The 18,104-nt window shown below is 34.8% G+C and overlaps 1 protein-coding gene across 1 annotated transcript in view; it reads right to left on the reverse strand.

The window, feature by feature from the left end:
* The window catches only part of TARBP1 (TAR (HIV-1) RNA binding protein 1), a 34,767-nt gene that overhangs the window by 9,961 nt on the left and 6,702 nt on the right, over window positions 1–18,104 (reverse strand). The window contains exons 8-20 of the mRNA XM_027750498.2: window positions 17,953–18,049; window positions 16,917–17,006; window positions 16,101–16,239; window positions 14,667–14,763; window positions 14,202–14,377; window positions 9,942–10,039; window positions 8,514–8,675; window positions 6,717–6,910; window positions 5,773–6,028; window positions 5,503–5,691; window positions 2,076–2,275; window positions 1,865–1,936; window positions 1,238–1,358 (exon numbers count right to left, since the gene is read on the reverse strand). Coding sequence (XP_027606299.1) covers window positions 1,238–1,358; window positions 1,865–1,936; window positions 2,076–2,275; window positions 5,503–5,691; window positions 5,773–6,028; window positions 6,717–6,910; window positions 8,514–8,675; window positions 9,942–10,039; window positions 14,202–14,377; window positions 14,667–14,763; window positions 16,101–16,239; window positions 16,917–17,006; window positions 17,953–18,049 — 1,891 coding nt within the window. The remainder of the gene's footprint in view (window positions 1–1,237; window positions 1,359–1,864; window positions 1,937–2,075; window positions 2,276–5,502; window positions 5,692–5,772; window positions 6,029–6,716; window positions 6,911–8,513; window positions 8,676–9,941; window positions 10,040–14,201; window positions 14,378–14,666; window positions 14,764–16,100; window positions 16,240–16,916; window positions 17,007–17,952; window positions 18,050–18,104) is intronic.

Below are 18,104 nucleotides of genomic sequence, written 5' to 3' on the forward strand. Positions count from 1 at the left end.
GAAGCTTTTCAGAAAATTCTCAGAAGTTCAGAAAGCTGAAAAACATACACAATTCCAATTACTATTTTTACTTAAGAGCATAGAAAATGTTAATTTTAAAGCTCTTGAAACATCAGAAAGTTGAAGAATTTATAGCACTTACTGTGTAAGAACAATTAAAATAGTATTACATAAAATGCAGCATGAAGACTCAAGTTGTCATATAGTTATGTAAGAACTAAAGATCCTAAGTGAAGAGATGAGTATATAAATGAAAATACTTCTACTTTAGAGTCTACATTTAATTAGTCATGCTATCAGTTAGATCAGCTTGTAACTATAGCTCTAGTTTTGAGACTGAAATTGATATTCTGCAATAAGATGTTTTAAGTGAAAGAAAATAGATAAGATGGAGCTTTTAAAATATTTGAAATTCATGTTCTCATATAGCTTAGATTCTTTCCCTCCATGCTCTGTTTTGCCCTTCAAAATACATGACAGCCCAAACTATTTCCTTAACTTCCTAAAAAGAAAATAATGTAGTGCTTCAAGTTCTAATTATTATTAAAATGCAAATACACTTATTTGTTCATGTTTAAACTTCATATTTAAGAAAGTAAGGCAGTCACTTCTAAAGCTCACTTTTCCTGCTTGATCAATCTCACAATACAAATACTATCCGCTTTTCTCCAGTACTTAATTGAGAAGAATGAGGGACCAACTCATTCCTTTTCTTCAGACAGAAGCAGAATTCAATAGTACCACAATGTATTAGATGTTCTAATAGCAGCTGCAGTAATTTACCACCGACTTCAGACTACTGTCAATGCGTAAGCAGCTATGACGTAAATGAAAATCAGACCCCAATCTTCTCCATTATTTCTATTTATAAAGGTATTCTAAGGAGACAAAGTTCTCTCAATTCAAAAGGTAGTCTGCAATCGTTAAAGTGAAATGCAGTGCTTCAGAATGCAGCCTGAAAGAAGACTCTTAATGGAAGAATGGTTACAATTTGGGTAATGTTCCAGGAAGCCATGAAGTCCACTAAAAAGAGAGAAATAAACCCCAAAGGCAATTTTTACTATTTTGGTTTGGCCAAATTAACTTCTGTCTCATAACCAAAAAAAAGTGTATTACTGGGCAAATCTATAGAGAGGCTAGACAAACAACCATAAATACATCCTGGCAATTTTAAATATTTTGCATTCTAGTGATTGTACTAACATTACATTTACATATAAAGAGAAATTAATTTTACTTTATCAAGTAGTTTGATGAAAATGTCTTCCATAAACGTCTTATGCAACATATTTGATCCATCCAACAAGCACAGAAATTTAATAGCACAAACCCGAACGTAGTGATCATCTCGATTTGTACTGTAAAATATTAATAAAAAAATAAAAATCAAACTCTACTTGTTCAGACAAAGATAATTCTTAAATTATAAAAAAGCACATTAACTTCAACATACAGCCATCGAGTTTGTCTGCAGTGAGACAATATGCATATACCCAGAACCAGAATTTTAAAGTCTGTTCATCATTGCTGATGAAGAAAACTAGTGAGTTCCAGATAACCTGCCCCTGCTTCTATCTTCAGGTCTTTACTAGCATCTAGGTGTTTAAAACAATTCTCCACAGAAATAGGTATATCAAAAAGTTTTTGAAGTTTTGTGCCTGTAAATTGCAGTCTTTTAACAACTAATTTACGCTTACAGTTTGGTCAAAGGTCATGAATATACTCCTTATGGGTCCCTTCCAACTTGAGATATCCTATGATAAGAAGCTGAATTCAAAACCAGCATCTTTCCTATCATAGCATTAATCATGACGAAGACACAATCCACACCAAATACTGTAATACATATCCTCAAAGTCATTACCTTTCTGTAACAATGTTTGCTGCACATTTTTCTCCAAGATTTTCTACGAAGGCATGCACATCCTGAATAAGTCTTCACAGATAAAAGAAGACAAAGCAACAAAATTAACAGAATAGCATACAAAACCTGTTTTTAATACTTATTTCAAAGTTTAAAAGAAAACAAAGAACACAAAATTATAACAAATATAATCACAAAGATTTTTTTATACCTTTGATCTCTCCTAAATACAGTTCCAAAGACACAAGCCTCAGTGATAAGTTCACAATAATTTCCAGCATTTAGGAAAGCATTTGTCAAGGCACTTCTCTCATCAACACTAGGAAATATCCAAGATTGACAACAATGACTAAGGACTACATTGAAGACTCCAGTCTTTGTAGTGGACAGATCTATGAGCTTGAAAATTATCTGAAAAGAAGAAATAAAAGATTCAAAAACTAGTTTTCAGAAGTGCCGAACTTATTAGAATAATACTGCAGTGATGTCTATTTTAGTAGGTCTGATGATCTTTTGCATCCTATCTCTGCTCAGGTTAATGCTGTCTTCAATTTCTTTACAATTTATAAGGGCAGGCAAATGGGCAACAATTGGTTCAGTACATGCTTATGTTAACAAAAGACAACTGATCTTTGCTTAAACAGATGTAACACCGGATCCTTTACACAAGTCTCCTAAAAAGTGGAACAAATACACCAGGGCTTACTTCATGAGCACAAACCTGGTGTTTTTAATCAGTCCTTACCAATTTATGAAAAAAAATAAATTAAACATTAAACAAAATTTCTTACATGGCAGTCATATCACTAATTCTCTTCTTTAATGAGGATTACATTCATGTTGAAGTTAAAGTCTGTATTTGAGTTAAATGGTGCAAAGACATTTTTCCACTTTATTTTTTGTTTTTAAGGAGGGCATATTTAAGATATTTGAAACTGCTATTTAGAACTTCTCCAAAAAGGAGAAAAATAAAACAAAAAAAACAGTCCCAAAATTTTTCATTCCTACTGACGTCATTAGGCTAAGTGAAGGAGTAAACTTCAGTTGCAAAGTAAATTTTTTTCTAAGAAATTGCAAGCATTTGCGAAAGGACAGGGAGATTTAGAATGAATAGGTATGCATTTTTATAAATTCCTATTAGCTGTCAGTAAGTTGTCCATGAAAAAGCTTTTCCAAAACATATGACAGCTCTTATAAGACAGAGCTGCTTTGCTTTCCTGCACTAAAATGATATTTTTGATAATGCAACACTTCTTTGACAGTAATGCCGGTTTTGTAGAGAAAGTTGTTCTGAATTGCTAAGGACTAAAGCACCAAGAAATTCATTAAGAGCTTAAAACTGAACTACTGGAATACACTCTGAAGAAACACTTTCTGGAAAGAAAACTCTACCCTAGAAGCATGTGGGGTTTTTATCAAGAATTCAAACTTTTTTTCTAGTGCAAAGACAGGCATTGGAACTTTACTAGTAATTCCAAAATTGAACTACTGTGTTTCACCTGTAGGGAAGCAGCATGACATTTACTATGCATTTTGCAATCCGGAAATTTTTTTCAACTGCTTCATTAACATAGTAGAAGTTCAGCACACACAAAAAGAATTTAAGATATTTAAGTTCTAGCACAATTAACGTTTGAATAATCACAAAATAAAAGGAAGAGCGCAGCAGAAGAAATGAAGCTTAAGAACAGAGTGCTCTAGGACCTCTGAGGAAACTCTTCTAGATTTTACCATAGCACTATTCCATTTTTTGACTCAGAAATACCCCTTTGTTCCACCCTTTCTAACTATTAAAAAGACAGAGTGCACTGTGGTAGACAAAATTAAAATTATGCTTTTGTGACAAATCAGTATCAGGCAGTTCCATTTTCCATCTCTCTTTAGCTACAGCTATATAGCCATCACACAAAGGGGGCAGTGGCACCAGAGACTGCCGACGACTGGGATAAGAATATACATAAGTAGGCACTTGCTTGGGAACTTTATCTTCATTTTCTTATGAAGGGGCAGAAGGTGGCTCGACCAGATGCCCTTTGTTGAGTATACGAGACCTTCATTAGCTCCTTGATGCCTGCTGTCATGGTATGTCCCACTGCAGACAATGGGATAGCTGTCACACAGACTCAAGACTCTCAACATTGGCAAAATACACCTTATATAATGGTTGAAATACTAATGCTGAAGTTAAGACAGTAATTCTAAGAACTTAAACAAGTTTTAAGTTGAAGGAAAAAAACCTAACTATAGCTCATCAGTTACTAGAATACCGAGCATACAATTAGCTGTTACAGATACTCATTAAAAGAAAGAGCTAATACATTTCTAGAATGGAAAAGATATTTTACCATCTTCGCGTGTGTATCTTATTTTGGCTTGGGTCCACATAAAGGCTACAAATGCAAAGCGTTCTCTACCATTTAAAATACATGACAGTAACATTCATTTGAAGCATGTTTTCAAAAAGAACAAAAACAAAATAAATGGCACTATATTTTAAGATAATTAAGGCTAATATGAGGATATCACAGCAATTTTAAATAGCTAGGAAGTTTCCATTGTTCTGTAAAGTTGAGACATTTGCTACTACTTACAGTTACAAGCATGACACCAGAACAGACCTACTTATGGTGACTTGAAAGCAACACTGCAACCCCTCCTAATGTGATTTTTGTGCTAAGTTCAAAGCAGCGCATGAGACAGTAAGTCTAAGCATACATATATATTGGTAGCTAATTCATAATGTTCTAGTAAAAGTCCTGCAGTCATTGTGGACTGTTCTGCACAAACGTTTAACTGAAACATAGGGGGTGGGAGGGGAACCAACAACGCCCCGCGCCCCCCCCGTAAAGATTACTTAAAAAAGAAAATAAACAACTTTCCAGTGTATAAAGCCAAGATGAACCAACATCCCAGTACTAAATACAGTTTTAGTGACTTAAAAATCAAAAAAGAACACCGTGACATATGCAAGTACTTTTGGAGTACTGGCAGTTGCAAACACCTTACGAATGAAGAGTAAAAATTATATTTTTCCCCTTCTCACCTATGGAAGCAGCTCTACCACGCAGTATTAAATTTGACTCTAATGTGACTGTGGTTTTTATGTTTTCTACACCTGGACCATCACCAAAAAAAAGGATTTAAAGACATTTTTAAGGAAGTAAAGATGGCTTATTCAATAGAAGCCACGAAAGTTTTGAACTATTCTAACTTTTTATTTAAGACAGCATTTTCATAAAGACCAAACGATTAGCAAAAGGCATAATTTTTCTAAAATAATAGTAGTTTGAGACAAGTACAGGTGTCAAATTCTAAAGAAAATACTCAAGAGGAAGGACATTATGTAAAAATAAAATAAAAGACCTAAAAACTAATTTTACTGCATGCAGAAAATAGCAAACAGTCTAAAAAACAAAGAAACTGCTTTTAATTTTCTGTGTTACAAGAACAAACAATATATTTGTTTATCTTCAATCTAATTCTCAGACCTTTCATCTTAATACTCTCAAACTTGTGCCTTTTTGGAAAGAAAAAATTCACAACAATAGCTGAAGGGAAAATAAAACATAAAACACGTTTTAAGATCCAGACACAATTTAAGTTCCTCTCTCTCAAAAAAAAGAATTCTTAAAACTGACCTCTTTTATTTTGGCATATGCTTGACCCTTTGCACTTGCAGCAATAGCGAGAACCTCAATATCAAAGATGAACTGAACAAAAGCTTTTAGATTGGACCAAAATACTAGCTGTGTATTGCTCAAAGAGGATATAATTTTCCAAGTCAAATCAAATGCTTCTATGCAGAGAGATTCTGATGAGTCCAGAAGCTGAAAATAAAGAGAACAAAGTGGTACATTTGACAAGAAAACACCCAAAAACTATTAATATTGCGGAGGTTTATCTTTTACCTTGGGAACAAGGACTTTCATGCAGTCAAACACAGGTAAAACTTGGTCTGAAGGAAGAATAGTTAGGGCTTCTAATGCAGACTGCAAAATTTTTTTTGACCTTTCAATTGTAGATAATGACATTTCTGAAGTTTCTTCACACCCTTGAGTCAGCGTTGGAAATGAATTTAAAATGAAACGAAGGCAAATCCACTGGTCACGAACATAGCGTGCAGCAATTTTTCCCCATCCTTGAGATGTTGCTTCTTCACATAAGCTTTAAGAAAAATACTATTCTTAAATATATATTGTGTTAAGTTTATCCTGCACATTCTTACTCCATCAGCAAGTGCTTAATTGTACAAACTCACTATACTACTTTAAGATGCTAAGATTTATATAGATCCAAGGGGAGACTGGACAAGTTCATGGAAAAGAAATCTACAAATGAAGTGGTTTTAAAAAGAGTAAAATCAATTCTGGGCTCAGTCAGCCTCATTAGTCATAAACATCTGTGAGACTATTCAGTGGAAACGTTACTATATGTTGGTCATGTTTTTTTTGTTACCCAAGTATTTGGCCCTCTGGCTTGCTCTGGTTTCCCTTCCCCAACAGTAAATAATTTCCATTTAAACTTGCTTGTTTATGTGCCATGGTTTTGTGCAGTGTATAAATATTTAAGGGGGCCTAAGGGTAAGTAGCGTCCAAAGCTAACTCTGCCTTCATTGCACTAAAGGACTGAACAAAAGGACGTTTGGTCTGATCAATTCTGCCTGCTTTAATGTTCTGAAACCTGAATGTTAAGACAAAAGTGCAATTGAGTTAATAGCTAGTGTACAGAATTATTCATTTTTATCTTGGCAAAAAGTTATCAAAGAAAGAACAGGAAAATCCAGTATCTTAACAACTGCTTCACATTAAACAAGTTTTTCTGGACAATTACTGAAGCTTTAGCACAGACGTACCCACTTTTTTCTTCAATATGAGATGGTTTCTTCAATACTTCATTGAACTGAGTAAAGGAAATAAATTTCTTCAGAGTATCCACTGAAGGCAGAGATTCCAGGTGTGCTTCCAGCTTCCGATCCATTATCTCACATACTGCTGTAAGCGAAGCCATGCTAGCTACTTTTTTGATTTGTTCTTTAACCTTCGGCTCCTAAGTAAAACCAAATCATATGTGAACAAATACGCACCCATTTCTTCTAATACAATACAAATAACATACTGATACATTTGATAATCATCCTATTTGTATCACCTCAGACATCATAAGGCAGCAACTCTGCATCCTTCTACTTCCTTGTTTTCTTACCTGTGCCTAACACAGCTTGGCTGGGACAGTGCAACAAATCACAAGTTACAAGCACTGACAGAAGTATAAATCTTGTAAATTACGGTCACTTACACATTAAGTGTAAGCACCTAGCTCAGCTGCGATGGAACACTTCTATCTTGCCAAGTAACAGTTCATATATACTGCTGGATAGCAATTAGAAAAAAAGATGTGGGTCCAGTTAATCAGAAATCCCATGCAACAAGATAGCTGAAATTTGGAATACCACACACTAGCTGGCTTCAAGCACCCAAAAGGTCACAACCATACTATGGTTATTTTCTGTGATGAACACATATATTCAAAGAGGCATGAAATAAAAAGTATCAGTTAAAGAAAAAAAGTCAGTAAGCATGTAATTCCCTTATAGTACGAAAACTTCTGTTATTTAAATATCTCCAAGCTACTTTGGGCTGCCTAGAGCACAGAAAAGACTTTTGTCATTTGTAGTTACTCAGCATTTTCTTCTTAAACTGAAGATGTACTATATGTGCAGCTGAAGAAATCATCATGACAATGTAATTCCCCTGAATTCAAAATAAGCTGGTAGAGGCCCCCAGTGAACACTAAGTTTGAAACAGAAAATGTCAACTTGGAAATTACTGGAATAAGTACGTAATTCACAGAAACAAAGGAAAAAAATAAAGTTAAGTGTTGTTTGATTCCTTAGAAAGGAAAACCTAGCTAATAAAATACTTACAACATTTGAATGTGTTATTAACTGTTCTTGAACAAAACAATAATACCAAAGTTTATACTGCCCAACAAATCTTAAATTAAATCTTCTTTTACAGAAGTTATTAACGTTTCTTTACCTTTTGAAAATATAACTATTTAGATATACTAGCCTAGCATGTAGAACTACGAGACCATTAACAGAACTACATGAAAAAGCCAAAGCAATACTGGATTCTGGAATTTCTTTTTCTCTGTATAGTCCAGCTTTGAAATTCAACAGGTCATTAATACAAAAGGCATTTTCATTTAATAGTAACTTAATCAGTAAGACAGGTTCATATTTGAGGAAAAATCTTGAGTACACATAGTCCATTATTACAGTTTAAGTTTTACTTCAGCTATACAGACTCCTAAATAATGTAATGCAATAAAACAAAAGTACGGAAAATCTTAGCTACAGATCTTTTACATTAACATTACACTGCCAACTAAAGCCATATGTGTCAGGGAATATATATAGACATACATATTCACACAAACTTACTTAATTTTACATTATAGATAATATTAATATGCATTATAAAGTACTTTTATAATAAAAATCCATACTGGTATATAACTTACATTTATCGTATGACTATATAATTATTAATATATAATCTAAATATTATATTAGCATCAAAAATATTTTAATTACTACCTATTGGTTTTATATTAAAATTTATTGTTGTCAATAATGTTAAGTTACCTTTTCGGAATTTCTCTCCTGAAGATTACAAATAGATGCATTTGTCAGAGACGATATGAAATTCTTGATAGATGTCACTTTCTTCCAGCTGACTTCCAAGCACAAATGCACTATCTCTGGAATTAAAGCTAAGTACAGATCACAACGATCTAGGTCACCAACCTAAAAATGAGGAAACAACAGTAATCTGAATCAGTAAGAGGAGGAAACTTAAATCAGAAAGAAAACTATTCTTAACAATGATAGCAGAAGAAAAACAACAGCATTCATTGTAATCAAAAAACCTTTAATTTGGGGGTTTGTCTGTTTGGGGGGGCTACTATATTTTAAATCTTTTCAACTTGTAGGTGCTTTTACTTTTAGGGCTCTGGAGTATGCCTTAGAAAAGAAAGACAGTGTGAAATTCTGAAAGAAATCTCCACTTTTTTTGCTAAGTTCACTTCCCTGCCTGGGCCCAAAGGAATGGCCATGTAAAAACACCTGAGCTAGCCTGAGTATCAGGAGCAGTGTTCAAATCCAACTCAACTTTCAGATCACAGCACACCACTGCACCCTGTACATACACAAAGGTGCATCTTGCACTTCCTTCCCTAACCACATTCTATCTCATGGCTTTATCTTGCTTGTTTTATGGTTTTCTATTTCCCTTCTGTTTTTGCAACTTTCCTTCACGTACAGAAAACACCTCGATATAAAACCGTGCATCAAGGAACTGCATAAAGAACTTTTCCTTCTTTAATTTTGAGATAAAATATACCTTCAAGTCTCCACTGACTTTTAGATGTCATTCTCCTGATTCAACTCTAACTTTTGCTTTGACACTGGACCACTTTCACATCACTCTTCCATTGCACTCATTTTTGGGACTGTCCACTAAAGTAGTGGAAAAGAAACATGTACCTCCTCTCTCTCTCTCTCAAAAGCACTGTTCTTTGATACATTCAAAACGTTATTTTTAAAGAAGTCAAATTCCTCTTCTACCATTAAGTCATTTTGCTTTAAAAGTCACAGGTTTCTTTGGGGTATAAACTTAAACACTGTCCACAGCAATAAGCAGTGAAAGATAGTTAACAAAGATGATAACCAGGCCGTGTACTGAAAGTTTCCAAACTCCTAACATCTTATGTCCACAGTTATACAAGTAGATACAATGCAGTATATAATACTCACGATTTCTTACTATATGATTCTTACTATACGATTTCTTTAGATTTAAGAAGAAACAAGAAATGCAGACTAGACAGTAAAGATTACTTGTCAAGACTTTTTTTTATTTTTACTGTGCCCACTCAAAAAAAGTTAACAGAAATATTCCTATGCAAATTGACTTTCTAGGTGCTTCAAGATTTGATATAAAAATTAGGAGCAATGGTAAATCAAATTAACAAGCAAAACTACACCAAAGTATGCCTCATAATCATTACTTACAGTGCATAGCTCATCTGTAGTAAGACGTCGGAGAACAAATTCAAGAATACTCTCCACAGGTGTCACGAGAGATTTCCAGATAAAAAACAATACCCCATCTGTGTGGTGAAAAAAAAATGTATTAGCACATAGAAATACAATTCTCTTAAGAATTTTATTATATCATGCAGATTTAATTATGTTACAGAGTCAAAGTTATACAGCAATAATATTAAAATACCTAAGAATACCTTAAAACAGCTTTACACTCTTCAGCAGTGTAAGCCATAGGGCTGAAAGAATCAAACCAGATTACATCCTTTCCAGAGATTTATCATGTATTAATGAACCAAAAACCATGCAAGACCAGAAGACCAAATTATAGTTTTCCAACTTTTCAAACATATTTTTGTCCTATTCCCAACTCTCTGCACAAACATCTTATTAATGAACTGACTCTGTGTGGTGGTTTGAAACTCCCAAGAATCTAATTTTTAAGTTCAAGCCCCCCTCCCACAGTTTGCCCCTGTGAGAGGGTTTAATGATGGTATGGACTTGATATCTTTTTCTCCTCATGTGGAGAGTTTTCAGACAAAACACAACCATTCGTTATTGGGGGAAGGGGAAAATACTTACAAAGGTATATTTACACCCACATATATATTTACATTAAATTAAACTTCTCCTTTTCTTCAATAAAAGTCCAAGAAGAAAAGAGAAAAGTCTTTCTGTCACTTCTCAGGTCACAGTTCCTTCATTTCAGTTTTCTTGTAGCACTGGTTAGTGTCCTCCATTTTTTCCAAGGCAGCAGATTTAAGTGTGGCAGTCAGGATTTTTGTTCTTACTTTGTGGAAATTCCGAGCCCGAGCCTTCGGGGGATTTCCTTGTAGATCTTCACTCCTCTTGGGTTAGAACATTGAAGGCAGCTTTCAGTTCAGTCTTACCAAAGCTCTTCTGCTCTGTCTCAGCTCGTCAGCATGATAGCAGCAGCAGCAGCAGAGGGCATGGCCACCTCCTCCGCATTCCGTCCTGGTTCAGTTCTCAGGATGACTCTGGGTTTTTTCAGCTCCTTTCTCTCTCTCTCTAGCTGCTGCCACATTTCGGGACTCCCTAAGGGCTTGGAAGTCCACCCCTCTTCAGGAAGTCTCTGGGTTTTGGGAAAGTAATACAGTCTTACCCCAAACCAGTTCTATTGAGTTTTCCTCTGTTTTGTTGCCAGCTCTCCCTCCTGCAGGAACATCTCTGCATCTTTCAGCCAGCTTCATGTTATCTCATTGCTACTGGTTATCCTTTTGGCTTTCAGCCATCGCTGTCTCTGTTCAGGACTGCTCCGTTGCCACTTTTCAATGTCTTCTGCTGCTGCTGACAGTAAGGAAACTCTTCCAGCTCTTGATTACGGGCCCTGGTCCAGCTTTGACACTATACCGGGTCTCCCGTAGCCTCAGCTGGGGGCTGGGGGACCTTGGCCCCCAGAGGGGCTCACTGGCCCCCTGCTTCCTCCTGGCTCAGATCATGGCTACCTGCCTTCTAAAATTATCTTCACCACCTTCTCTTCCGTTTCTGTGGGTATGTAATTTCCGTAGGGTGCACGTGGACTATTGATTGGTCCAGTATTATCAGTGGGGCAAACCATTACTACCTCAGAGAAAAGGTTTTTCAAACCACCACACTCTGTAATAAGGAACAAAAGCTTTTGTATCAATTAATTTTATGTGAGAAAAATATGGTTTTCCATTCCTAATATTTATAGATTTTGGGGTTTTTGGTTTGGTTGTTTCTTTTTTTTTTGCTGCGTAGAAATAATTCATCTTCAGGTACAGAGTAATCTTATGAGATTTCAGTCAAGTAGCTTTCAGGCTTAACATTGCAAAATGTGATACTTTCTTTAAGAAAAGGCTAGGCTACAAAGGATACCACATATGCATAGCATTTCACAAACAAAAAGACACAAGTTTATCACACAAGGGAGGCAGGTGACTGGTAAAACATATTTAACCACTAACACACTTCAATCTGTCCTTCCAGGATACGGGCAAGCTGAAAGCCAAAGAAATAACATCTCATCTGTATGAAAACAGATTTAAAATACTCTGCATGACCATTTTGTTCTAAAAATATCAGTCATTAGCTTCAATATTTAGGAGTTACCCAGAGGTGAGAGCTACTGGTTTTTTTTCTGGAGTTGACCCTGAGTAATACTTCATGTAGCAAAACTATTATGAAATGGAAGACCCTCAAAAAGTGAAAATATAAAGGGACATATGTCAAGAAGTTCCAAATCCATATTGTACTTACGTTCAATATTCTCTATCAAAATAGCTCATTGCATTTCTAATGCTTAAATTGTTTAGAGCAAATAGTTTAATTATGTCAGACTATTACCATGTTTCATCATAAATCTCAAATCACTAAAACATCTTCTGCAAATTAAATTCAGAAATTCTTCAGATAAAACCCCATTTGTTTTGAGTGTAACACTATCAAAAATAAGTTAGCAAAAGCCTACTGTTAAAAATAGTGAAATCTAACAATAGTAAAGACGGTAAGACCTGTCGAAGAATGTTGATTTCAGCACGCGCTTCAGGCATGTCTGTCCCCATTAAAATATTCTTAAATAAAACACTTCCTGCTTGCTGTTACTTTTGGTTTACAAGCTTAAATTCCTTAATTATTCCCTACTGTTTTATCATTTTCCATTTGATAAACAGGACTTTTCACCTCCCATTTAATCAACACTGAAACACAACTTCTGTATTTTACAGAATTAAACTTCCTACCCCTCACCACAGTCAATTCACAGCTGCAGAGAAAAAAAGATATATTACTTGGTTCTCCTGTGCAGAAGGAAGAAGCACAAAATCATTGTAGAAAATAATATAAGAAAAGTAATCCTCGTTCAACTTAAAATTACAAGTGCAATTCAGAAAGCCTCTTGAAAGACTGAGGATGGTACTGGAGTACCTGTGGAGACGTACAAAAGGATAGAAACACTGCAGTGCTCAGCCTTCCCACACCTTTAGAACCTTGTTAGCAGAACTTAACATGCTATATCAGGTGTCAAAATTGCAAGGCAGGAACAATACATTGCAGACACATCAGCAAGCACATAAAGAAATAAGACAAACAAGGAAATTAATTCTTCTTGATAGTAAAAATCTAATATGCGTTTGCATGTGTTTTGTAGGGTTTTGGTTCAGGCTTGTTCTAGCTTTGTGCTGTACACTGAATGCACAGTGGTAGCTGGGAAATGTCTTCCAGTTTAGTTTCATTTCAAGGAACTCACTTCAACAGTCAGAGACCATCTCCCAGTAGGAACTTCAACAGCTTGCATAATTAATGCTCCATATTTCAAACAGCTAAAATTCAAGGGCAGCAGGGGGTTGAATGTATAAAGCACTTGTTAAACTGAGGGTAGGCATTTACTTCAGGGTTGCATTTAGACATCTATATGAAACCTGGATGTAGAACCTGAAATTATTTTTGTTCCACATGAGAGCCTAGATCTGTAGCTCCCCACTCCAAAATTTCTCTCGTACTCCATGTTATAAAAACACTGAAAAAAATTAAAAAATAACCTGGGGAAACAGAAACCAAACACCAAGATCCCTCTTGTTCCTGTTCAGCATCTAAATTCATGAAAATAATACGGCAATTTTTCATTTGCTTTCAGGAAAAACATACAGGTCTATTCTGGTTACAGACTGACCAAGTTCTCACAAAAGGAGTGCTAAGGACTCCATAGCTTTTGTTCAGACTCTCCTGAAAGGTCTACAAGTTAAAGTGCTTGATCTGAGGGAGGCCAAAACTCCCAGACTGACAGATCACCAGGCTTGTACTTAAGTGTGCACCTCTTAGCCTACCAGTCACCTCAGAAAACAGGATGTCCAGCAGGATCACTTTATGCAGTTAGGGAAGAGTCTGTTTGAATCACCTGTGGCAACTAAGCAGGTTAGGCCAGGTTTCCATAGTAACTTCTTTCTGAAGTGTCTAAATGATTTATGGAATTGACATGTTGGCAAAGAATAGGCCTATAAATATTTGCAATGGATAACAATTGCATTCCCAGAAGGTTTCCACGTTCTCAGTTCCCAGTCCTTAAGATACCTGTAGGATTGGACCCACAGCTCAGTTTTATAACAGACATGCCAGAGTGTCAACTTTTACATTTACCACTTCTAGGCTAGTATTAATTTGACAATATAGCCATAAAACAGTAAATACTTTAGTTGTAGTTAATACTATAAGTAATATAAGACACAGTATACGGAAGATATCACTAACCATCTTGCGCATTGGAACATTTTAACGAACGGGTCTGCAATAACTTCAAGAGAAGCTGTAGGCTTTTATCTGTTTTCAGAGTTGGTATGTAAGCATTACTGCCAAGTTTCATCAAGACATCCAGAAGAGGGTTCAAGAAAGCCTCTAGTTCAATCCATTCTATGTTGCTTTTTCCACTACACAAAAACAAAAATTAAAAAGAAAGTCTTCCGAGTATCTGCCTTAAGTGCTGAAGTTACTTATGGAAATAAATAGGACACATTTCCAAGTCACTCAGGTATCTTTAGAAATGTTACTCAGTATGTTTGCAGCAACAGTTGGACAAGGTCTGAGGAATGATCAGGCTGACTGAAAGTCTGCAAAGAGAAGTGGACAGCTTCCCAACTTGATCAGGCTTCTACTGCATCCTTCAGGAGTGAGGGATTGAAAAAGAGAGAAATGTAAAATAAGGTATTTCATACTTACCTGTATTTATTCTTCATCTGCTCCACATCAGCAGCCAACAGAATCATGGTTGCAACAAGCTTAGCTTCAAACCAGTCAGGCATAAAGCAATTTTCTCCTGATTAAAGATAATTTAAGGTTTTCACAGTAACTAAAAAATACCTTCATATTGATTTCTAAAACTTCTGGGTTTGTAACTTACTTTAATAAATTAGTAGTACAAAACCAATTAATGCTAACAAGAGTATTACTAATATTTTTTTGCATTCTTTAATCTAGACATAAACTAAAACCATAATTGTTTTTCCCCTATGCCTCAAAGAGAGGCACTAAACTCATTGGGCTTTATTCTGAAATCAGTTTTAGGAAATGTGTTATGCAGTAGCATATATTATATAGTAGTTCCCAACTAACATTTCTATTGATTTTAAAAATACATTAGTATAATTCAAATTACATTTACCAAGAACATAATTCCACTACACTTCATCAGAAACATCAGCTGTGATTTTGACCAGCTAAAAGTTATATGAAGAACTGAAACTATTCCATCAAAAGGAAATTAGAAAAAAAAAACAACTAATTAACTTTCTTGGGCTGCAGGAAGCTTCTGAAGCTATTTATCATTAGCAAACTCTGACCTACTTTTTTTACTTCCTATATGTATATTATTTAAAAAATGTTCAATTTTGACTTTTGACATTCTAAAACCATATCAAGTTCACTATGACTGCAGTACTTAAGTAGTAAATAAGTGAATGCTACATAAGAGTTGAAGTATTAAAAAAAAAAAATCAATTTCCCATTCCTTTCAATGTATCTGAAAATAAACACTAAACTGAAGTTGTAATAATTTAAAACGTGTCAGTAAACAAAGAGGTCCCTTTAGAATTTATCTACACATTTATACATCCTACAAAGAACCTTCCTTGGTTATAATGTGTGGCAGCTCATCTGTTGCAAGCTGTCCAAATTCAAAAGAACATGCTGCACAGGAAGGTGTGTAATGAGCCTCCAAGCTGCCAAACTACATGGCCTCTTTCTCCATAAAAACAGTCAGTGTTTTTACAAAGCTCTGCAGAAAAACACAACAAAACCTGTATGTGTTCATATTTCCTTGTGCTTTCCTCCACCCCCACATTCCAGCATTTTCAGATACCACCAAAAATATAACCCAATAAGTTTAATGGACAAGCATCAGTGCAGCATTAAAACTGAATATTAAGACTTAACCTTCAATTAATACTGCAGGACATCAATTTTTGAAGGAAAACTGGAATTAAAAAATAAGATTCAAACTTAGGAATCATGAACACCACAGACTGGGTAGTACTTGAACAGGTTCTGAGCTAATAACATTATAAACAAACAATTCTTCTAAAATCCAAGGGATTGTAATTTTTTGTTTAAATTATCTTAAAAATAGGGCGAGTTATTAAGAAACATTTAACTTACTTTCAGACGCTGGTGTCTTAAAGTACTTTTCCACAAGACTGCGTACATATTGACATAATGATGATGTCTCTTGATGCTCAAAATCAGAAGTTACAGACTTTCTGAAGCATGTGTCATTCACGTGCAACCAACTGCAAAGCTACATTAAAACCAGTATGTTACTACTTAAACACATCTGCCAGCTGTGTACAGACACCGCTAACTTAACAGCGGCACACTGTTAAACACGAAATGTCACATCAACAAATCTACACTGTGAGAGGTGTTCAACAGAGCTACTTTGAGGCTTGGCAGGTTGCTCCCTTCTAACTCCACACAGAAAAAGATTTTTCCAGATGGTAATTCAGAGCACCCCCAAAAAAAATCACTGGTACTAATATAAGAAAAAAATACAACTCTTAAAAAATAAGCAAGACTGGTAAAAATTCCCTTATCTCAGACGGGTTTCTTCCAGTCAAGTGTTATCTAGTGAGACCTGCATTTTTTTAGTTTTTAATGCCAAAAATCAATGGAATAAGATGCAATGTACAGTATACATAACAAGACGACACCATGCAAAAAATTTATCATTATAATTGCTGTACAACTAACCAAAACTTATGGCTACATAATCAGCTGCCTCCAATAACTATATATAATTATTTCATCTTCGAATTCTTATTCACAGCATTTTACATCTTGCAAAGACATAAAACATATCCCATGAAAATTTACAACTTACAATCTCACTCTACATGGTATGCACGTTTTCCCCTCTGAGACTATCCTGTTATTTCTGCTGGGTTTGATGAACATAAAACCAGCTTCAGTTCTCACCTCTGTCCATAACAAAGTATCCCTCCTTAGGGACTCCTCTGGTCTAAGGGACAGAAGAAAGCTTGCAACTTCTGGGAGGGACACTTTCTCCTGAAGAAATTAATCAAAATACAATAGCTGTCAACATAATATACAACACATAACACCTACATAACAAAAAGTTTGCCTTTCTCTGTCTAGTTTCTGAAAAAGAAATTTACTTCTTCATTTTCATAAGGAAGATTCATTTTTGCCTCTTTAGGATCAACTTATCTTTACCAAGGAAAAAACTTATTTTTCCCAAGTGTTAAAGTCCACCTGAAAATTAATAAATTACTAGAAGAATAGTGCTATTCACTGACGACACCTTTTAAATGAATGTACAGAAATGATTAAGAGCCATTGGTAAGTACTATTTCTGTATTTCTAAAAGGAAATTCAGACAGGTTTATAGCTGTAATACACAACATGGAAGACTGTCTATTCATTTAGAAAGCAAGTATGTTATAAAACAAATAAAGTATGAATACTTTGACTACTGAATAACAAAGATTGTGCTAGTTCAGCAGTGATGTAGTTTTATTATTCTGGTATTATGAATAATAATGGTAGTTTTATTATTCTGGTATTATGAATAATAATGGTAGTTTTATTATTCTGGTATTATGAATACTTTTATCCTCTTATGTACTGCAGGAAAGTCTATTTAGTTTCTATCTCTTAAAACCTGAGTTTATACAGTAAATATAGAATAATATCTCATTATGATAACTACCACATGAAAACCCTACAATAAAAAAAATCAACTAATAAACACTAATAAAAAAATACCTTTGATTAAAACCAAAGTTAACAGAGGCATATCGTACTCACATAGTACAATTTAAATAATCAATAAAAAAAAATTGCAAGTCCAGCAAAATCAGTAATTCCATGTTGTATCTAGCAATCTTTTGAATACTGATTACCCTGTAAAAAAAAGCATTACTACTGTATTTCTATTACATCAGGGAAAAAATAAAAACAAAAACCAAACCAAAAAACCCTCCAAACTGACCACATCTGTCAAATGCATAGTTGTTTGAAGAAGATAGCACTGAGCAGCTCCACGCAACAAAATCTGATGTGTAATCATAGTACACTGGAGGACATTTCTGGAAACAGGAAAATACACACTGTATAAAACACACTCTTAAAAACGTAAACATT

Source organism: Pipra filicauda, unplaced genomic scaffold, assembly GCF_003945595.2.
Source record: "Pipra filicauda isolate LSUMZ 115617 unplaced genomic scaffold, ASM394559v2 scaffold16_size7369187_pilon, whole genome shotgun sequence".
Lineage (NCBI taxonomy): Eukaryota > Metazoa > Chordata > Aves > Passeriformes > Pipridae > Pipra > Pipra filicauda.